Genomic DNA, 20,183 nt, shown 5'->3' with positions numbered 1-20,183 from the left:
ATTGCCTCTGTTGAAGCCTCAGCTTGGTGGCCACGAAAGAGCTGGGCCCGCGGTAAAACCTAGTAGACCAACCTACCACCAAGGTCCAGCGGTCAAGCCATGCAGTGAGGAGCCATGCTTCTGTCCCCATGTCCCTTCACGCTCTCACATGAGGCTTACAAACCATCGTGTGTATAGTCGGTGGATGATCTTGATTCTGCTGCACATGCCTTGCTTCTCCAGAGCCCGGATTACAGAGAGTGGAATCGTGTTTCTGCAGTGCTGGGGAATTGAACCCAGGGCTCAGTCCATGCTTGGTACTGGGCCACCGGAGCTACATCCTCACTCCAGATGCTTACATGGTAGTCAGTGTGCACTCTGGCACCGTGTAGCCCCACGCTTCGGAGTTAATACAGTGTCAGGGAATCCTTGCTATGAAAATGTGCACTCCCACTGCTGTACCCACCCCTCACTCCTGTGTCTAGGTAGAGCTCTGCCTGGCAGCTTTGTTCTGATAGAGGAGGGTCTTCCCTACATTCCTTGGCTCCACTGTGCTTCAAATGCTGGGCTTCGGTCTCAGCTGCTCTATTTGCGCATGCTTCTGTGTGTATAGATAGGTGCACAGGTATGTACATGCATGTGGCGGGTGACCTCAGGTGCTGTCCTCCTTGAGAAAAGGTCTTTTGCTGCCCTGGAGCTCAAAGACCAGGCTTAGTTAGATGGCTCGTGGAACTGGGGGAATCCATCCCCATCCCCCCCCCCCCCCCGCCCCGTCTCTGTGCACTCTTCCCTGACTGCACAGCTGGGAGATTATGAAGGTGCGCCACCAAGGCTGGCTTTTGTGGCTTCTGCCACTTGAACTTGGGTCCCCATGCTCAAAGAGCAAATACTTTATTGAGCAATCTGCTCAGGCCCGGCTTCAGTTGTTTTCTGCTTCAGCTCCACCTTGGGGCACGTGCTAAATTTAAAAAAAAATATTTATTTATTTATTATATGTAAGTACACTGTAGCTGTCTTCAGACACTCCAGAAGAGGGCATCAGATTTCATTATGGATGGTTGTGAGCCACCATGTGGTTGCTGGGATTTGAACTCAGGACTTTGGAAGAGCAGTCAGCACTCTTAACCACTGAGCCATCTCACCAGCCCCCTGTGCTAACTTTTAAAAGCCTGTTGTTGATGAGGCCTGGTGGTGTATGTTTTCAATCCCAGCACTTGGAAGGCAGAGACAGGTGTGTATCTCTGTTACGAGATCAGCCTGGCCTACACAGGGGGTTCCAGGCCAACCAAACAGAGCCTATCTCAGCAAGAAAAGTCCATCACTGGTCTGACTGCCCGTGGCCTCACCCGGGCATTCCTTCAGCTCAAACACTTCCCTTAGGTTTCCTCAAGGCTCACACCTGTACCTTAGACACCCTTCCCAGAGATAGTGATACCAATGGTGTCTTCTTGTTCCCATTCTTTCCATTTCTCATTCTTGATGACACCCCTCCCCCCACAATTCTGTGGCTTCCCCTGGAAGCAGGTTCTATAAGGGGAAAGCTGTTACATCTGGTCCTCATCACTTGTCAGTGGACCAGGCCCTGTTTCTCAGAGCATTAGTGAGCTGTCTTGGCTTTACTTCAGTCGTTTGTTAGTCACAAATGGCACCAGGGGTGTGTGCCCCACTGGTCTGATTTTCACATGACATTTCTGGGTCTTGATAGCCAAGAGACTCTTCTTGGTATCCAGCCAATCCTGACCCTCTGAACATGTGTGCTTGGATGGCCCAGGCTGAGGTACCAGGCGCTTTTCTACTAGAGAGAGTGGTCAGATTACAGATGGGGTACTCATGCCATGCGGAGGGGCACTTTTTCCTCTGTGTATGCCACATATTTGCAGGGGTCACAGATCCAGAAAAAGGCAATGGGTGCGCTGCTGCTGGAGTTCGAAGTGACTGTGAGTCAAACGTGGGTCCTAGGAGCGGAACCTGGGCCTCTGGAAGCACACAGGGCACTTTAAATGGCTGAACAGGCCACTCTTTTTCCAAAGACAGAATCCTCTAGAACTTTCCATCCTTTGTGAAACACTTAAACACACACACACACACACATACACCAAATTATTGTATTATTGTGTACCACATGTATTTCTAGTGCGTGAGGAGGTAGGGAGCCTCCATGTGGATGCTGGGAACCGAACCTGGGTCCTTTCTATGAACAACAAGTGCTCTTAACCACTGAGCCAAGTCTCCAGTCCTGTGGAAGACTTTTATTAGCTGCTCCCAGCTCCAGCAGCCCGGGTCTTCACATCTGTTGAGGTTGCTGCCTCTCAGTTGGCTTTTGTTTCTTACAGTCTCCTGGTGGCCCGGGTGACCTTCTTTGGCTCAGATACCTGGCCTCCGGCTGCTGGTCCTCTGCCTCAGCCTCCAGGAAAGCTCTGTGGTTTCATGAGGGCTCCAGATGCTTGCCTGCCTCTTGTTCCTCTGTGTCCTGGGTGGTCCTCGTCAGAGCTGGCTGAGTGCGTAAGCTCGGGCTGTCCCGAGGGCGGCCTCCAGGTCAGCCGTGTGTCCAGTCCCCTGAGCTACCACTCTGGAGCCCCACGCCTTGCCTCCCATGTGGCTGCACACAGCCAGTGCCCAGGCTTCAGCAGTGAAGGTGGGCGTGGCATCCTGGGGGTGGGGGAGAGAATCACAAGGGGAAGAAGCTATGTGGAATAGTCCTCACGGCCTTTACCCATTCGATGGACCCTCAAGGGAGCAGCCACCAGCCATGAGCACCCTCTCCCGGGCTGGGCCCAGGGAAGGATGCAGCCACCAGCCATGAGCACCCTCTCCCGGGCTGGGCCCAGGGAAGGGGGATTTGGTGAGGCAATTAAGAACGGGTTGGACTGGGAATACGCATGGAAGTGATGAGTGTCTGAGACTTGTTTGCAAGGAACTGGGGCCTTGAGGCAGGTGACTAAGGAATTTCACAATGCCTTCTGGGAAGGAGAAGGGGGCATCTTTAGGGATGAGGAGAGACTGCCTCTATTCCTGTCACAGGTTATCTCCCTGAACCCTACATCTCCTGTCTGGAAGAATAAAAAGGGTGGAAACAGCTAGGCATGGGCCACTTCGGGTGGGTTCTTGGGACCCTCTTACCTGGGCCACCTGGCAGGCACACAGGACACTGCCAGTGGGCTGGGGGCTGAGCAGCAGCACGGATATGCTAGGGGCCTGTTTGCACAGCTGCCGCACGACCTTTACCAGCACCTGTATGAGGGTGACACAGTGACCCACCACTCCCCCGAGGCCCGGGACCTCCCAAGGCAGGACTTGGCCTTCTGCAGGCCCCAGGCAGGTCACTGCATGGCACTCACTGAGAGGGACTCGGCAGAGACAGTGTCCACAATCAGAGGCCCCTCCGAGTGTCGTTTCAACAGCTCCTGGGATTTCTCTGTAGCCTGTGGGGCAGAGGGGCCAGTGATGGATGCTCCACTCTTGAGCTGAGACCTAAACAGCCCCTCCCTCTCTCCCTCCTTCCCTCCCTCCCCTGCTCTCTCTATAAATGCCATTAACTCTGAGGAGAGGTGGCGGGGGCTCTGCCTGGCATGGCCTGCTTTCTTGGGTCCCATCTGTGACCTTCTGTGACTGTCTTGGCTCTTCTATTCTGTCACAGGGCCCTACAACAGTTGCTGAAGGTGAGAGGAGGAAGACCAGATGGCGCAGATGGCCGGGGAGGGGACCAGGAACTAGCAGTCAAGGAGCAATTAAGGCTGAACAGCATTTGAATCAGGAGGCTGCCTAATGGGAACGGTGGCGGGTGGGGTGGTGGTGGTGGTGGAGGGGTAGGAGCTGTGGCCAGGCAGAGGTGGGGAGTGGCTTGGTGATAAGGGACATGGGAGCACACCAAGTAGGATCCTGCAGCTGACTTCTATCCCAGTTCTGGAAGCTTCCTAGGGTGAGCGAGGTGATGTCCACGAGTACTGGGCATGGCTGACTTCCTCTTACCTGGCCCTTCTCCAGTTTCCGGATGGCAGTGTTGGCACGGCGCTGTAGCATCTTCAGTGTGGTCTGCAGCTCCTGCCGTTGCCACTGAGGTATCACAGCAGACTCTGCTACCTATGGTCAGAGCCGTGTGTCACCCTTGCCCTTCTCCTGACTGACAGTGCCAGGGTGGACACCATACCTACCCTGAAGACAAACATCTAGGCCGGCTGGAAGGCTGGGAGGGACGGGAAGGGTCCAGGAAGGGACAGAGGAGGGGACACGGCCAGTGGAGGGTAGGGACTGGAGTGGTGAGGGTGGCCCCTGACCTCGGTGAGACGTCCTATGTCCTTAGATAGCCGGTGAGCTTCCGGCAGGTCTCGGCTGCCCTGACTTAGTCGCTCGCTGGCTGCTTCCACCTCCTGAGACAGGCTCTGGCCTACCTCTCGGGCCTATGGGAGGGGACAAGAATGTGAAGGCATACAGTCACCCTCCTAGGACAGGGTCTCACACCTCACTGCAGTCTGGGCAGTATTAGAAATGTTTGCCGGTTGGGGCCAGTCAAGGAACCAGGCCTAAATTAGCTGCTGCTAGCTGCCAGCAGATGCTACGTCCCAGCAGTGTGTGTTACCACTGGGCACTGCTGAGCCTGGGTGTCAGCTGTGTGTTCCCCTCACCCCTCCACCCCCAACCCCCCATTCAGAAGTCTCCAGGGCTTCTAGTATTCTAACCTGTTGGGCCTGCTCCCCAGTGATGGCCAGTAGGCGAGTGATGCCCTTGACCAGCTGCCGTTCCCCAATGATCACCAAGTCTCCCACGGCCCCGGTACTTAGCAGGTGCCTAGAGGAAGTCGGGGAAAGGGGTGATAAGGGAGAAGTCCGAGCCCAAAGCAAGGGATGGTGGCTGCCAAGGTTAAGGGAGGACGAGGATCCAGGGCTCAGGGGCAGGGTGACCCAAGAGTGACTCACGTCCCACAGCACAGCTCCACGGAGGTGTGCATTGCAGCCTGGGAGGCTGGCCCCAGTGCGTGGGCAACAGGAACCCCAACGGACACCACCCGGACGGGGTCTGGGTACACCTGAGAGGAAGGCGGGGCAAGGGCCGTCAGCTGCCTGCAACGGACAAGGGAAGCCTTCCGGGATTACCGTCTACGACTCACCTCATCCAGTGAGCGAAGGCCGGGGATGCGGGCAGTGTGTGCCAGGGGCACTTCCTCCATGAACACAGGCTTATCCTGCCCCACGACTTCCTGCACGTAGCTCTCTACTGTCCGTAGCTGCTCTGTGGTTAGTAGGGTCTGGGAGGGCGGGGACACAGAGCGATAGGCAGAGGTTTTGTAACTGCTTCTGCCCACAAGGTGAGGAGTAACTGGAGGTAAAAGTACCGTCCTGAATAGGGTGGCCTTGCTGAGGTGAGGGTCCAAGGAACAGTACCGTGGTACCAACCCATAGCCCCGGGTCCTCGACAATGGTCGATCCTAGTCTGTCTTGGAGCATGCCACTTCCCATAAAGTCCGTCTTTCTGTGTCCAGCTCACCTGGGTGGCCACGTCAAAGCGCAGCCGCTCGGGGTTGAGATGGGAGCCCCGCTGCTCGGTGGTCGGTCCGAGGGTCTGCCGAAGGGCCCAGCTCAGCAGGTGGGTGGCCGTGTGCTTCACCATGCATCCCATTCGCCAGGCCTAGAACGCTTTTGTTACCCAGGGTCCTGGGTGAGGGCCGGGGAGGGGAGGTGGAGGGGCTACAAGACATCAAGAGCGGCCGGAGTAGGCGCCTTACCTTATCTACATACAGCTGCACTTGATCCCCCACCTGTAGGCGCTCGGGAGCCATGGCCTCATGCAGGATAAAACCCCCACAGAGCTGAGCCCCAGCCACAGGGAACAACATGTCCTGGGGAGAAGAGGAGGTAGTCAGATGACTGCTTGTGGTCATGTCTCGCCACTGGTGTGGCCTCACATCTGCCTCCCACGGGAGCCATCCCGGGTGTCTGACACTCACCTGCTGCCCTGTACGGACAAGGTAGCCTCGGTCTGAAGCCTGACCCCCTTGTTCAGCGTAGAAGTTGGTTCTATCTAATAGGAGGCCACAGCGCTGGCCTGCTCCCACGGAGGCCACGGCTGTCCCAGTCTCTGAATACAGCTGTAACACCCGGGCCTCACAGAGGCCAAACTCTGCCAGAAGCAGAAGGATTTATCAGTGTTAGGGCCCCGGGGATGTGATGATGGGTTTGGGATGAGGCTTTAGAGGGTGAAGGAGAAGGCATTTCCAGATGAAGGAGGTAGTGACCCCTGCTGGATACTTTGGGCAATGCAAGAGGCTGGTAGCTATCATTTCTCTCCTTCCCAGTCAAGGTCAGGTAAGCTTGTGCCTACCAGCCTGGGTCTAGGTTCTCACCATAATCCCCGTTGGGGTGAAGAGTGTAGTTATACTTGGGGCTGTCATCAGTTGTGGGTATGCCTTGACGGTGCAGCTCCTCCAGTGCGTGGACATCAAGACACAATCGGTCCTCCTGATCTGCCTCTGCTTGCTGGGCCCGGTGCTGCAATACAATCGTGTGTGGGTGGCAGGGAGGTGTTGAGGGGGTGTCAGGTGCACAGAGAACTCCATGGGATAGGACTTGAGCCTTTGAAAGCCCTGTCTCTGTGGACCCTGCAGCTTGCGTGGAATGAGACCTAAGGGGGTTTGCTGGCCTCTAGAGAGCTATCTTAGGTGGCTAGTAAACTAGACAGGACAGGCGCCTCAGGGTCAGGTCTCTTTGCCCACAAGCACCCCTGGCCCTTTCTTCTCCTTCTGTTTGGTCACTGGGGCTGATGCTCCTCTCTACAGACCGAGCAGGGCCCGTGGTTCTGTCTCCTTACCTCTAAGGGCTGAGGGAGGAATGGCCGGGTCACTGCCGAGCCTGGCGGCCTGTACCTGAGCCTCCTTCTGGGCTAGCTGCTCCAGTCCTGCCGTGTCCAGCTTCACCCCCTTCTCCTCCAGCATCAGCTCCACCAGGTCCAGGGGAATCCCCAGATTCCCAGACAGCGACAATGACCAGGCCACTTCGGCTGAGGACACAGAGCAGAGGGTTGAGGGTGGGAGTGGCAGATCAAAGGGAAGAGAAGGAAGTAAGCCAGCTTAGGGTTTTTTTTCAGTCACACGAACCCCTCTAGTGTGTGAGGCGCCATCTTGAAACTTTGAAACTTCGGGTTCCAAGGTCAGATAAAGATGAGAACTCAATGCATTTTGGTGGTCTCGGTTTAAGCATGAAGCTGACTTTGGTAACAAGGGCTGGGTGGGTGGGTGGTTAGGAGAGGGGGTGGCAGGGCAGGGTTCCTGTGGTGCTCAGGTTTAAAGCAACTGGGAGAAACTTCCGGCAGAAGCTGGGGACTGGGGGCGGGGTGTGTGAGTCTGAAGTCCTTGGTAGGCCAAAAGCTCTGGGCCTCCGCTCACCCTGGCGAGCCTGAGAATCCCTTTGCTTTGGCCAGGCTCCCAACTCACCAGGGAACAAATCAGAAGGGCCCAGGCGCTTGACGGTGCGATCGATGATCCGCCGGCCCCGCTGCAGGGAGGCCAGGAAGGCTGCCTCATCCTCTGACACCAGGCTGGCTATCTGAACCGAGGCAGGGCAGGGAGTGGATCTGGGTTTCCTTGGAGACGACGGGCTTCTCCCTACAGCTCTCGGGCAGCCTCCCCACCCCCACCCACCCTCCCCACCTCAATCAATACCTTGACTGAGTTCTTCTCAAGTTCTGGATAAGCAGATCCCTGGGGGTGTGGGAGAGAAGAGATAAACAGCCCACCCTTCCTCCTTACCGGCATCAAGGGACACCCGCCCAGGGGGCTCAGATGCTTTGAGAACTGGGGAGGGACTCAAATAAGGAAGTGACTTCCCAGTGGGGCAGGCATATAAGTGGAAGGGAACCCTGAGGTCAAAGGTCCAGCACCCTGAATGAACGTCCTTCCAAGGTCTCCCTGCTTTTTGTGAGCAAGACCAGCTCTCTCAGCCTCCTTGACGGGGTGCAGGACTGGACAGTGAGGGTGGGACACAGCTGGGGCTCAGTGGTAGGCTCCCAAGGGCTCAGAAGGCCTGCAGAAAGGAGGAGGTTCTGTACTTACCAGTGTCTCTACCACCACTGGCACCAGGCTGCCTAGAAAGCCAGGAGGTGCCTGCAAGACCTCTGTGGAATAGCGCACAGCTCGGCGGAGAATCCGACGGAGAACTAGCCTGGAGGGTTTCAGAGCACAGACGTGACCGCCTAGCATCATCCAGCCAGCAATACGGGGAGTGGGGTGCTCGCCTATTCCCTCTGAGCTCTTGACCTGACTTCACCTCCCCATTTCCCCCCTCCCAGCCCTGCCCTTCCAGACTCACGGGGCACCTGACATCCCCGGGGAGACACCGTCAGCAATGCAGACACTGAGTGTGCGGATGTGATCGGCTACCACTCGGTACGCTGTGTCTATCCGTCCCTCATCTGCTGCCCCTACCCGGCCAGAGTAAGGGGGAGCCCCGCAGCTCTGTAAGGCAGGAGAGTAGCCACAGGTGTTGGGCCTGCCTGACCTGGCCCAGGTGCATGCTTGTTCACAGCCATAAAACTGACCACCACATCCTGTAGGAACGCCTGCTGCCCAAGAATGGACATCCTGTGAGAATTCTCTGCACTTGTGAGAAAACTCCCAGAAATCCTAGTTTCTTCAAAACACAAGAGCTGTTCTTGGAATGTGTTTTCATGCTCCTCCATGGGTAGTGGATAGGAGTGAGTTTACTTCAGCTGTTGCTATTCATACGCCTCTATAGAAAAAAATGTTTTTGTCACATGTGGGTTGTATACCTGTGACTGTACACCCCCTACTCTTGTAAGAAGGTGACTCGTTTTATCAATAAATTGTCTGATGCTCTGAATAAAGTTGGTTATTGCATGGGGCTTTAGTCTGCCTCATTTTTAGGTCCCACTCTCCCAGGTTCTCGCCAACAACCAGAGTAGTAAACAATGCCTAGAATGGTCTTCCCAGCACTGGGGAGGCAGAGGCAGAGGCAGAGGCAGGCAGATCTCTGAGTCTGAGACCAACCTAGTATACAGAGCAAATTCCAGGATGGCCAGAGTTATACAGAGAGGCCCTGTCTTGAAAAAAATGAAATACAAAAACCAACAAAACAAAAACAAATGAACAACAACAACAAAACAAAAACAACTAAAAAAACCCCAAACAAACCCAAACCCCAAAGCAACAGAATGGCCTTTTGGAAAAGCCAACGGTGGCATAGGACTCCCTGGACCTTGTGGGGCTAGTGCTGAGTATTAAAAGGCCCATAGTGGCCATCACCTGCTCAATTTCCATGGACAGAGCATCCCTGAAGCACACCCCATCTCTGCTGGCTGGGTCTGTGTCAACGTGACACAAGCTAGCGTCATCTTGGAAAAAGAAATCTCCACTGAGAAACTGCCTCACCGTACTGTCCTGTGGGCAATTGCGCCTGTGGTGTTATTTACTTGATTAATGATGGATGTGGGAGGACCCAGCCCACTGTGGGCAGAGCAATTCCTAGGCTGCTGGTGGTGGTCCTGGGTCCTATAAGAAACAGGCTGAATGCAGGGCGTGGTGATGCACGCCTTTAATCCCAGCACTCGGGAGGCAGAGGCAGGCGGATTTCTGAGTTCGAAGCCAGCCTGGTTTACAAAGTGAGTTTCAGGACAGCCAGGGCTACACAGAGAAACCCTGTCTCGAAAGACAAGAAACAGGCTGAACAAGTCACAGTGAGCAAGCGTGTAAGCAGCTCTCCACCATAGCCTTTGCTTCAGTTCCTGCCCTGACGTCCACTGAAGTGACTATGATATAGAAATGTAACTGAAATAAATCCTTTTCTCACCAACTTGCTTAAGTCATGGTGTTTATTATGGCTATAGAAGTCCTAAAACACCACCCATCCCTAAATCAACTTCTCTAGAAGGTGCTATCACTGTTGCTTATTTTATTTTTTATTGATTTATTAAGACAGGGTCTTAACCCTATAGGTGGAACAACATTATGAACTAACCAGTACCCCGGAGCTCTTGACTCTAGTTGCATATGTATCAAAAGATGGCCTAGTTGGCCATCACTGGGAAGAGAGGCCCATTGGTCTTGCAAACTTTATATGCCCCAGTACAGGGGAACGCCAGGACCAAAAAGGGGAAGTGGGTGGGTAGGGGAGTGGGGGTGGGTGGGTATGGTGGACTTTTGGTATAGCATTGGAAATGTAAATGAGCTAAATACCTAATAAAAAATGGAAAAAAAAAAAAAGACAGGGTCTTATGACGTACCCCAAGCTGACCTAGAACCTGCTATGCAGACCAAGCCGGCCTTGAACTCAGATACTGGCTTCACATGCCTGGCCTCACACTTGCTTTAAAGAAGAAAAGGGTTTGGGAACGTGACTCAGTTGACAGAATGCTTACTTTACATGCATGTAGCCCTGGGTTTAACACCCTAGCACTGCATAAAACTGGGCATAGAGATCTAGTCCAGTAACCCCAGAACTTGGAAGAAAAAGGTGGGAGGCTCAGGAGTTCAAAGCCATCCTTGGCTACCTGGCAAGTTCAAGGGCAGCTTAGAATACATGAGAATGTTTAGTTAAAAAACAAACAACCCCCCCCAAACATACATCTATCTATCTATCTATCTATCTATCTATCTATCTATCTATCTATCTATCTATCTATCTGGAGCAGACGTGAAGTCTGGGGGCAGGCTGGTAGACTCCTCCCACCACCACCCCGTTTGTCTCTCTGATCTTCCAAGAGGTGATGGTCAGGGGTCAGGGAGTGGGAATAGAGGAAGCTGGTATACACTCAAACATGCCACAGCATGCTACTTAATCTGCCACTCACTATGCTGCTTAAGCCATTCCCCCAGACCCACCCATTGATGGATCACTTCGGTGAGATATCTTGTTTCTTTGATAGTGTCCACTCTTCAGCCACCATCTAACCTGCACCCCGCCCTGGTTTCCTCCTGGATTCATAACTTGGAGCAGTGGCTCTCTGGCTTTTGCTGGGATCTGGCTCTGACTCATCCTCCCTGTGGGAGGATGCTCAACAGCTCCTGCATCCCCTCCACCCAAGCCTTTCTCCCCAGGCACAGAATAAAAGCCTCACTTTGGACTTCAAGACCCCATAAGATGTGACTCCGGCTATCTTCTTTGCAGAAGACTATCTGTAAAACTGTCCTTTCCCCCAGCACAGGCCACTTCGCCATAGGCTTTTAAAGCTGCTCTCCATCAACAGGTAACATCTATTTCCCTATCTCTTGGCCAGTGACTTTTTCTGGCTAGCAGAATATAGGAGAAAGGACTGAGTGTGCTGTTGCAGACCTGTTATACCAGGATTTAGGATCTGGAAGCAAGAGTATCGAGGTCACCCCTGGCTACTCAGCAAGTCTGAGGCCGGTCTGGGATCCATGAAGGCCTATCTCAAAAAAGAAAAAGAAATGCAATGGAAGGATACCTCCCTTCTGTCTTCCTTCTTGGATCCTTGCTGAGCTGGGATAAGGACAGGCCTGAGCTGGAGCCAGCCAGCCAGAGGACAGCAGACACATAGCTTAGCCACCCCTGCTGTCCCAGGCTGACAGTCAACCAATGCCTAGAGGTAGAACTGCCTCATACCCAACCGCGGATGTTTGGATGAGCTCATGGGATACTAAGAAAATGACCCAGGAAAGGTGGCCTGGCCTGTGCCACGGCCCACAGACTCCTGAATCAGATGTCAGGAGCCTTACAACAGCGGTGTGCTACCCAGCAAAAAAGCTCTTGGGGCATGGGCTCCACCCGCATCTCATAGGATTTGACCTCAGCTACCTGGCTGTCTTCCCCCCAAAGCAGGAACTACTAGAAGGGCCCAGAAAGGAAAAGGAGGTCCCTAGTTTAGGATCTAATTTACACTTCCTGTTGGCTGAGAGCCAAGAAACTTCAGGACAATTGATAAAACTGAAGCTACCTAGAGATAGAACTTGTGTTTGTAAAGACTTTTCAAACAGTGCCGTTAAAAGCAACACATTAGGTAGGAGCCGGAGAGATGAAGAGTGCTTGCTGCTTTTCCAGAGGGCCTGAGTTTGGTTCCTAGCACCCACACTGGGTGGCTCACAACCACCTGTGACTCCAGCTGCAGGTGGTCTGATGCCTTCTTCTGGTCTCTGTGGGTATACACAGACACACACAGAGACACACATGACACTTACATGCTCACAGACAGACATACAGACAGATAGATATACACACAGACACATACACGTGACATAGACAGATAGACAGACAGATGCACACACACACACACACACACACACACATACACACACACACACAGATATCTCCATATCTTTTCTATTTGAGCCTCTGTACCAAGCATAAAGGTTTTGGATGAGGGAAGCTAGTTAAACCACACCCACCTGCAGCAACCTCTTTCGTATTGCCACCTTAAAGAAAATGGCAGGCCCTCTACCAAAAGCCCTATTCTATCTCCCCTAACACACTAGACTCCTCATGTGCCTAGATGCCAGGAGAGTGGCAGCTGTTACTCTTAATTCCCCGAGTCGGTCCACAGGCTCAGGACACTAGAGGGCTAACAGTACAGTGGATGCATTCAAGCAGATGTGCCTTTTTCATCATGTCCCGACATTCTCTGACAAGCATATTCCTCCTCTGGGATACAGGACTATGCTGTGGACTACTTATCAACTATGTGGGATGAAGGCCTTTGCCTTCCTCTAAGACCTCTTAAGAAAGGACCCTCACGGGCTGGTGAGATGGCTCAGTGGTTAAGAGTGCTGACTGCTCTTCCAAAGTCCTGAGTTCAAATCCCAGCAACCACATGGTGGCTCACAACCATCCGTAACGAAATCTGATGCCCTCTTCTGGAGTGTCTGAAGACAGCTACAGTGTACTTACATATAATAAATAAATGAATCTTTAAAAAAAAAAAAAAAAAGAAAAGAAAAAAAAGAAAGGACCTTCACTCAGCCTTGGAGAATGGTGTTGGGGTCTGAACTCTCTTCAGAGTCCTGCCATGCTCCTGACTGTGAAGTTAATAAATCTTTTAATAACTCTTTTACCCAAATAGACGATCTGCCTCAGTGTCCACTTAAGCCCCAAGCCCAGAACCTTTCATAAGGGACACATGCACATTTTGAATGGATGTGGGGAAGAGTGAGGGGCATCAGGCAGCAGTATACTTGATACCCTGGGGTCCTTGGTCTGTACCGTCTACCACATGTTGGGAATACTCTTAAGTTTTCAACAATACCAGGGGAGGAGGGGCTGGGGAGATGGCTCGGCTAGTAGAGTGTTTACCTCATAAGCACCAGGACCCAACGTTGACCTCTGCAACCCACGTACAATTGCTGGCACAGTGGCATATGCTTATAATGCCAATACCGGACACACACACACACCTGGAAAACTAACAAAACAATGGAGTTGAGGCAGAAGGGAGCTTACCTGGTGTATGGCGTCGAGCAGTGGAGAGAAGAGGTCGGTGTCGTAGGTGGAACGTTTGCCTTGCAGGACGGCCACCAGCCTTTCCAGGCCCATTCCTGTGTCTACATGTCGCTGCGGCAGCAGCTGCAGGCTTCCATCTGCCTCTCTGGCCAGGAAAAGTGCGAAAGGTGAGGCCAACTGAGTCTGGCAGGTCTGAGGCAGGTGCTCGAGTTCAGCAGAAACCTGATAACCCACGGCGTGAGAGTAGCAGGGACCTGAGGGCAGATGGACCTAGACATGCCCGCTAAGACAGAGTCTTTGTCTTTAGAGAGACCTGCCAAGCAAGATACGCTAGAAGAAAACCATAGGAATCCCCAAGCTTAACTCCACTGTATGACAGGAGGCCAGAGAGCATCAGTAACTAACTAGTCCAGGCTGTCATGGACAAGGACGAAAATTAGATCAGTTTTTCTTTTTAAAAAACATTTAAATTAAGCCAACAACTAATGGTAGCCATGGCCACCATTACCTGTAGTGTTGCATGAAGACCAGATTCCAAAGCTCTACCAGCTGGGGGCTTCCCACGCCCCCAGCCAGGTCATAGTGGATCTCAGTACAAGGCCCACAAGGCCCAGTGTCTCCCATCTCCCAGAAGTTCTCTTGTGGTCCGAAGGAGAGCACACGGCTGGCAGGCACTCTGGGGGAGAGAGCCATATAAGTGGTGGGAGACTGGCATGTTCAGAAGCTGGCAACCTCTCCCTCCCTGCCTCCTGCTATGACAACCTCTCACCCAAGTCCAGCTCAGGAAGAAGGGTCCTAGGGCTGAGTGACATACAGGACGCTGGCACATACCGAACTCATGAGGGTTTGTACTGACTGTCTGCTTTCCACTCTTCCCATTGCCAGTGAGGGACAGAAGAAGGGGCCTGACTTACCCCAAGCTTAGCCAGATGTCTCTGGTCTCCAGGTCTGGGTCCAGTCCTGTCTGGGAGTCACCACTGAAGTAGGAGACCCACAACCTGTCCTCAGGGATCCCGTAGACTTGAGTCAGAAGTTCCCAGGCCATGCTACAAGCTTCCTCCTGTAGGCAAAACCACCACGGGGGGTGGAGAGATGTGACATTGGGGCCACCCAAGATCATGAGGCCAAGACAAAAACCATTCCCACTACCCACCCTAGTTTCAGATCAAGCCATGTCCATTTCTGCCTTGAGTTTTTCCTGTCCCCATTCTTACAAGCCTACCTTCTTTCCAGACCCAGATGAATTCTATCTTCTCCTTAAGCCTCTCAACCCACACACCCTGACCTGGGGACTTCATGTCCAATGACAATCTCAATACAGCTGCCTGGCTATCTGCTCAGCTAACTTTTAAATAGCCATTAAGCAGGAGACAACCCCTTCCTTCAATCAGCGAAGTGAGGCATATTCTTTCCTATTGGATGTCGTGTGTGTATGTGTGTGCCCGTGCCCGTGTATGTGTGGTGTACACACCTGTAACATGTGGACATGTGCTTGTGAAAGTCAAAGGACAACTATGGGTGACTGTACTTAGGAGCTAATTTTTGTTTAAAACAGGGTCTCTCATTAGCTTGGGACTTTGATGTTGGCCAGACTAGCTTGTCTGTGAACTTCTTCAGGGATCTGTTTCCATCTCCCATCTGGCCATTCCAGCATCATAGGCACACACCGTTAGCCCGCACTTTAAATTCGAGTTCTGGGGAATCCACAAGCACTTTACCAACCCAGTCATCTTTCTGTCTCCCCTATAACACACTGTGTTTAGCTCTTGGTCACAACATCCAGCACTCAGGGTTCAAAGACTTTAACTCTAGAGCTCCCTGGAAACTCACCTTAAAATATTCACCCCCGAAAGCCCAGTTGCCAAGCATCTCGAAAAACGTATGATGAGAGAGATCACGCCCCACATCCTCCAGGTCGTTATGGCGTCCTCCAGCCCTGACACACTTCTGGCTATTAACTACACGTCGGAAGCCTGCCATCTCACTTCGTGGATCCACTGTGCCCAGGAAGATGGGCTTGAACTAGAAGCACATAAAAGTCAGGAAGGGTAGAGAAGAGGTAAATGAACTTAAACAAGAGACTCTGCCTAGTAAAAAGTAGTAAAATTTACAGATAAGGGAAGTGGTTGGACAGAATCAAAGCTTCAAGAATATTACCAAGCACCTAGCAGGAGTGCAATAAATGTCTACTCAATGGATGAATTTTATTTATTTAAATAGTCTTCCACTCAGAGCCTGCCCCTCAGGACTTCACAGCTGCTATCCAGAGATAATAAACTTAATTTCTCCCCACAAGTTTCCAAGCTAATTCCCCAAGACCTAACCAGGCCCCCACCCCATTTTACCCAGCCTCTCTTCCACTCAGAGTTCCGCCCCTCACTTTTTTGGTCCAATCCTGAAGCGCTTTTCTCAGGCTGACTCCCGAGCTCCGCCCCCGATCGGTGTGGCCCCGCCCCTACCTGGTTCATGCCTGCATTGACGAAAAGCAGGCTGGGGTCGCCGCGCGGCCTCACGGTAGCGGAGGGCACGAGCCGGTGGCCGTGGCGATCTCGGAAGAAGCTCAGGAAGGCGTCCCGCACGGCCGCTCCGTGGGGTGGACCGGGCTCGGTTGAGAAAGGCTGCCATGGGCACGACCTCCCAATGGCTCGCCGCAGCTTACCGGCTGCGGCAGCCAACGCCACCGCCATCTTAGCTCCGGGCAACGGCTTCGCGGGGTCAAAGAGTGACGTTCGAAAGGACGCCTAGTGTTTCCTACAGCGGCCCCTGGCGGGTGGAAGACTTGGGGGGGGGGCAAGTCTCAGCTTCTAGTGAAAGTGTTTCCCCAAGAAGGGGACTTCTTCCCCTGGCGAGCGGCTCAGCATACCGTAACTTTGCATAGAGTAGGCCCTTAATTCATCCAGGATTGAACAGATAATTATAAAAAGATCATTACATGCTAGGCTGTATTTTGAACGTTAGTAGCAATATTAACACAATGCCTCTGCTTCCAAAATCTGTATTCTGGCAGTAATGGTTGTTGTGCTATTGATTTTGTGGAGTTGCAAAGGAACAGGTGTGGGTGCAATTCGGTGCGTGGACCGTGTGGTTTGTGCTGATCCAGGCTGAAGAGTGCCAAGGGATCGTGAGTATTCAAGAGGTGGTCAAGAACCCTGCGTAAGTGCCAGGCACTGCTCTAAGACCTTGCCAGGTCCTCTTCTGCCCTCGGTTTGCAGAGCCACTTTGTCCTTAGGGACTGAAGCAGGTTCTTTGGAGCAGGAGTCTGGTGGAGACACAGAAGCCAGACTGCATCTGCTCCATTATTAATTGCTTAATGACATTTGGTCTTTTAATTTGCTTGGGGATGAGAGAATCCAGGTCGACAGGTCAGGACAAAGCTGTTGGCTGAGAGCTGTGGCGATGGCTTTCCATGAGCCTCCCAGGGCCCTGAGGCTTTGAATTTTGCTGAGAGAAAAGAGATACCTGTCCTGGCAGGCCCAGTCCCCTTGACTTCCTTTCTATGGTAACAGACCTTGTGGGTGCAGCTAGACAGCTCAAGGACTTCTCATGATGACCTTGCTTGACCTTTAGTCTGGGAAAGTTAGCAGATCTAGGAAGAGAAAGGGATTTGCCAAGTTTAAGACCCAACAGAGCAGTGGTTCTCACCCTGTGGGTTGCAACCACATAGGGTTGCATATCATTCATTTACATTACGATTTGTAACAATAGCAAAATTACAGTTATGAAGTAGCAATGAAATAATTCTATGGTTAGGGGCCATCACAACATGAGGAACTGTTTTAAAGGGTTGAAGCATTAGGAAGGTTGAGAGCCACTGCACTAGAGGTTACAGAACTGAGGTCTTTGTGGTCAGAAGGACAGCCTTGGCCACCCAGGGGGCTCTTTTGGCCACCAGTCTTTGTGTGTTATTTGGGTCTTTTGAACTTTTGAAGCACAGCTTCTTTTCGGGGAATACATAGTCTATTTTGGACTTGAGTTTCTATAGCAATAGTGAATTCTGACAAGCCTGTATATCTATCCCGTGATCCTCTGCCTTCTCTTTTCCATGTAGGTTAAAGGTGTTGTTCTGCCTCTTTTGGTTTCCTCCAGGGTGTTTGGAACAGAAACCTGAAGCCAGATGGGGATTTTTGAGATTGGTGACCTTGAGAAAACACTGAAATTCTTTAACTAACTGCGATGAGCCCGTTTTCCCAGCTAGAGGAGAAGGAGATCCTCTGCCCTTGTGTTATAGTAGCGAATCTGTACTTTAGACTAACTCAAAAGCAGCACATAGTGGCTTTCACACTTACGCCCAGCACTTGGGAAGGAGAGGCAGGTGGCTCTCTGTGAATTTGAAGGCAGCCTGAACTACAGAGTGCAAGACAGCCAGGCCTACTCAGAGACCCTGTCAGGAAGAAGAAGAAGAAGGAGGAGGAGGAGGAGGAGGAGGAGGAGGAGAAGGAGAAGGAGAAGAAGAAGCAAAAGGACTGGGTACAGAAATGGCTGGGTTATATAGGGAAGGGTAGTTGGGGGAAGGGTAGCCCAGCCCCTGGGCTGGAGAAGTTTAGGATAGGGGGCAGGGGGCAGGATATGCTGGCCATATCCTGTAACAGATAGGGACTAAGGGATGCTGGGAGAACTTTGATCCATTAAATAGGCACCTTAGTTAGTTCTCTGTCCTGGATTGGAGAGCTAACAGTTGGGCTTTGCCTAGCATCTGTGAGGCCCTGCGTTCATCCACCAGAACTACATAAGCTGGACGTTGTGACGAGCACCTGTAACCCCAGCACTCCAGATGAAGATGCGGGAGGATGGGAGCAAGTTCAAGGTCATCCTGAGCTAGAGAGAGAGCTTGAGGCCAGCCTGGGAGAACTAGCCTCTTTCAAGAAGCAGCAAAATGTCGTTTTATTGAAATAAGACAAGACTAGAGTGTCAGTGGAGTGGGCAAAGGGCTCCTCATACAACTGTGAAGATTCGAGTTCAAATCCCCAGGCAGGCCTGTTCACCTTTTCAATGTTCCTACAGTGAGGCAGGAGGTGTTTCCAGAAAGAAGGAAGCACGTGGGCCAACCAGGGTGGTGATTGCAGCGAATTGTAGTGATGGCCAGCAAATTACCATGTTTCAGAGGTGGGAGGCGAGGACCAGCACCCTAGGGTGTCCTCACACCCCACACTTGTGCCTGTACATCCATCACATACACAAGAAAAGCACACCCACAGGAAGTGGACAAAGCTTTTAGCATATTCACCGCCATTTCTAAAATCACCCCCCAGCACACTGGGACTACCTTAGAAAACAATCTTGCGTTCTTTGATCCTTATTCCCCAGTCCTTTGGTCCTTCCTAGCCTCAGGAAACCATTAATCAGTTTTTTGTTTTTATATAGATTTGCCTATTGTGGACATTTCCACCAATAGCTTCAATTGTATGTGGTCTTTTGTGAATGGCTTCTTTATTATTTTAAAAATTATGGGCACACACACACACACACACATGTAGGGAGAGGCAGAGAGAGAGGAGAGACAGAGGCAGAGAGAGACAGAGGCAGAGAGAGACAGAGAATTTGTTCAGGTGCCTGGTGAGGTCAGAGGTGTTGAATCCCCTGGAGCTGGAGGAGGTACAGGCAGTCTCGAGCCACCTGATGTGGGCGCTGGCAACAGAATTCTGGTCTTCCTGAAAAAGCACATGTAAGGGCTAAAGTTAACCTGGAAGCCACACTTGCCCAAGGACAGATAGCTTCCTGAAATGCTGGGGCCTGTCTGTTGTTCATGTGAGATAACAAGTCACAGTTTTTACTTCATTAAACAAGACTGGTTGCCACAACTGCAAGGTCGTGCTTAATTCCATGTAGTCAGGGAGCAGCCTAGGCAGGAAGCACATCAGGATGTGTGCTTAGCCCTGATTGGACAAAAGCAGGAAGTACCAAAGGCTGTGGGTTCCTACCTTTAGAGGCATCTGACTGATCTGATTTGGCTCTGTTTCTTTGGGAATCCCAGATACAGAAACAGCCAGCGTCCACCTTCCTGGCCAGTATTCAATAAAGCTTGCTTTAATCGGATCATTGTGGAACTGGTCTTTCTCTTCTCAGTACTCAGATTTAACACACATTCCTAATTGCTGAGCCATCTCTCAGCCCCTGCAGCTGGCCTCTTTCATTTAATGTTTTGAAGATTCATTCATGGGAGAGAGAGAGAGAGAGAGACAGAGAGAGAGAGAGAGAGAGAGAGAGAGAGAGAGAGAGAGAGAGAGAGAGAGAGAGAGAGAAATAAAAAGGGAAGGAAAGGCCATGACTGCTTCTAGGTATGATGGAGGAGAACGTTTATTGTAGATATGTGGGGGAGAGCACAGCCAGAGGCAGACACATCTGGGAAGTGGTCCTGACCCTCAACCATGTGGGGAGATGGGGAGGGGAAGGGAGCGAGGGGAACCAAGTACAGCAGCCAGGAGGCCAAAGGTACAGAAGAGGCAGCTAACCAAAATGTCTGCATTCTGTAGGGAGGAACATCTGTGGGATGGACAGCCCAGCCCCTGGGCTGGTGAGTTCAGGGTGGAGGGCAGGATATGCCAGCTATACTTGGTAACAGGTAAGAATTGAGGGATGCCGGGAGAGCCCGGAGGCCAGGTCCACTCTGAATAAATAGGCACCTCCGCTGCTTGTCCTGGGCTGTTTGAAACTGAACCTGGGGACCATGTATCATGGATCTTAGAAATGCATTTCTTTTTTTAGTTGTTTTTATTAGAAGTAAGGTTTCCCCTCTTATTATTTGCCCTCGCTGTTAAAAAGTGATCATTTTCTTTGCATGTGGTGTTCTACATGAAGCAAAGAGGTTTGGGC

General features: G+C 52.0%; 1 protein-coding gene across 5 annotated transcripts; it reads right to left on the bottom strand.

Annotated features, from left to right (window-relative positions):
- Positions 1-2,070: 2,070 nt before the first annotated feature.
- Positions 2,071-19,399, bottom strand: Aars2 (alanyl-tRNA synthetase 2, mitochondrial). Of its 5 annotated transcripts, none has more exons than XR_385317.3 (22): positions 15,833-19,399; positions 15,204-15,395; positions 14,288-14,433; positions 13,882-14,049; positions 13,374-13,518; positions 8,277-8,422; positions 8,021-8,129; positions 7,631-7,669; positions 7,403-7,514; positions 6,836-6,969; positions 6,317-6,461; positions 5,921-6,093; positions 5,699-5,812; positions 5,461-5,609; positions 5,084-5,221; positions 4,893-5,002; positions 4,656-4,764; positions 4,254-4,376; positions 3,949-4,059; positions 3,318-3,401; positions 3,100-3,210; positions 2,071-2,628 (listed from the first exon to the last, which is right to left on the bottom strand). XR_385317.3 is itself a non-coding variant. In NM_198608.2 (22 exons), the coding sequence occupies exons 1-22, from the start codon at positions 16,058-16,060 to the stop codon at positions 2,464-2,466; spliced, it is 2,943 nt and encodes a 980-aa protein (NP_941010.2). In that variant the 5' UTR covers positions 16,061-16,073; the 3' UTR covers positions 2,071-2,463. The 5 variants fall into 5 exon arrangements, 4 of the variants coding, with proteins under 4 accessions (NP_941010.2, NP_001344929.1, XP_017172929.1 ...); NM_198608.2 differs by having other exon boundaries at positions 5,461-5,601; positions 15,833-16,073; NM_001358000.1 differs by lacking the exon at positions 8,021-8,129 and having other exon boundaries at positions 5,461-5,601; positions 7,631-7,991; positions 15,833-16,082.
- Between the last annotated feature and the right edge of the window lie 784 nt (positions 19,400-20,183).

Source organism: Mus musculus, chromosome 17, assembly GCF_000001635.26.
Source record: "Mus musculus strain C57BL/6J chromosome 17, GRCm38.p6 C57BL/6J".
NCBI classification, from domain to species: Eukaryota; Metazoa; Chordata; class Mammalia; order Rodentia; family Muridae; genus Mus; species Mus musculus.
This window is presented reverse-complemented; position numbering and strand designations above follow the sequence as displayed.

Coding starts and splice junctions, on each gene's coding strand:
- Aars2 (NM_198608.2), bottom strand. CDS start 16,060: ATGGCGGTGGCGTTGGCTGCCGCAGCCGGTAAGCTGCGGCGAGCCATT. Junction 8,423..13,373: donor TGCTCGACGCCATACACCAG/GTAAGCTCCCTT, acceptor CCTGCCTTACAG/AGCTGCGGGGCTCCCCCTTA. Junction 5,602..5,698: donor TGCAGCTGTATGTAGATAAG/GTAAGGCGCCTA, acceptor AAAGCGTTCTAG/GCCTGGCGAATGGGATGCAT.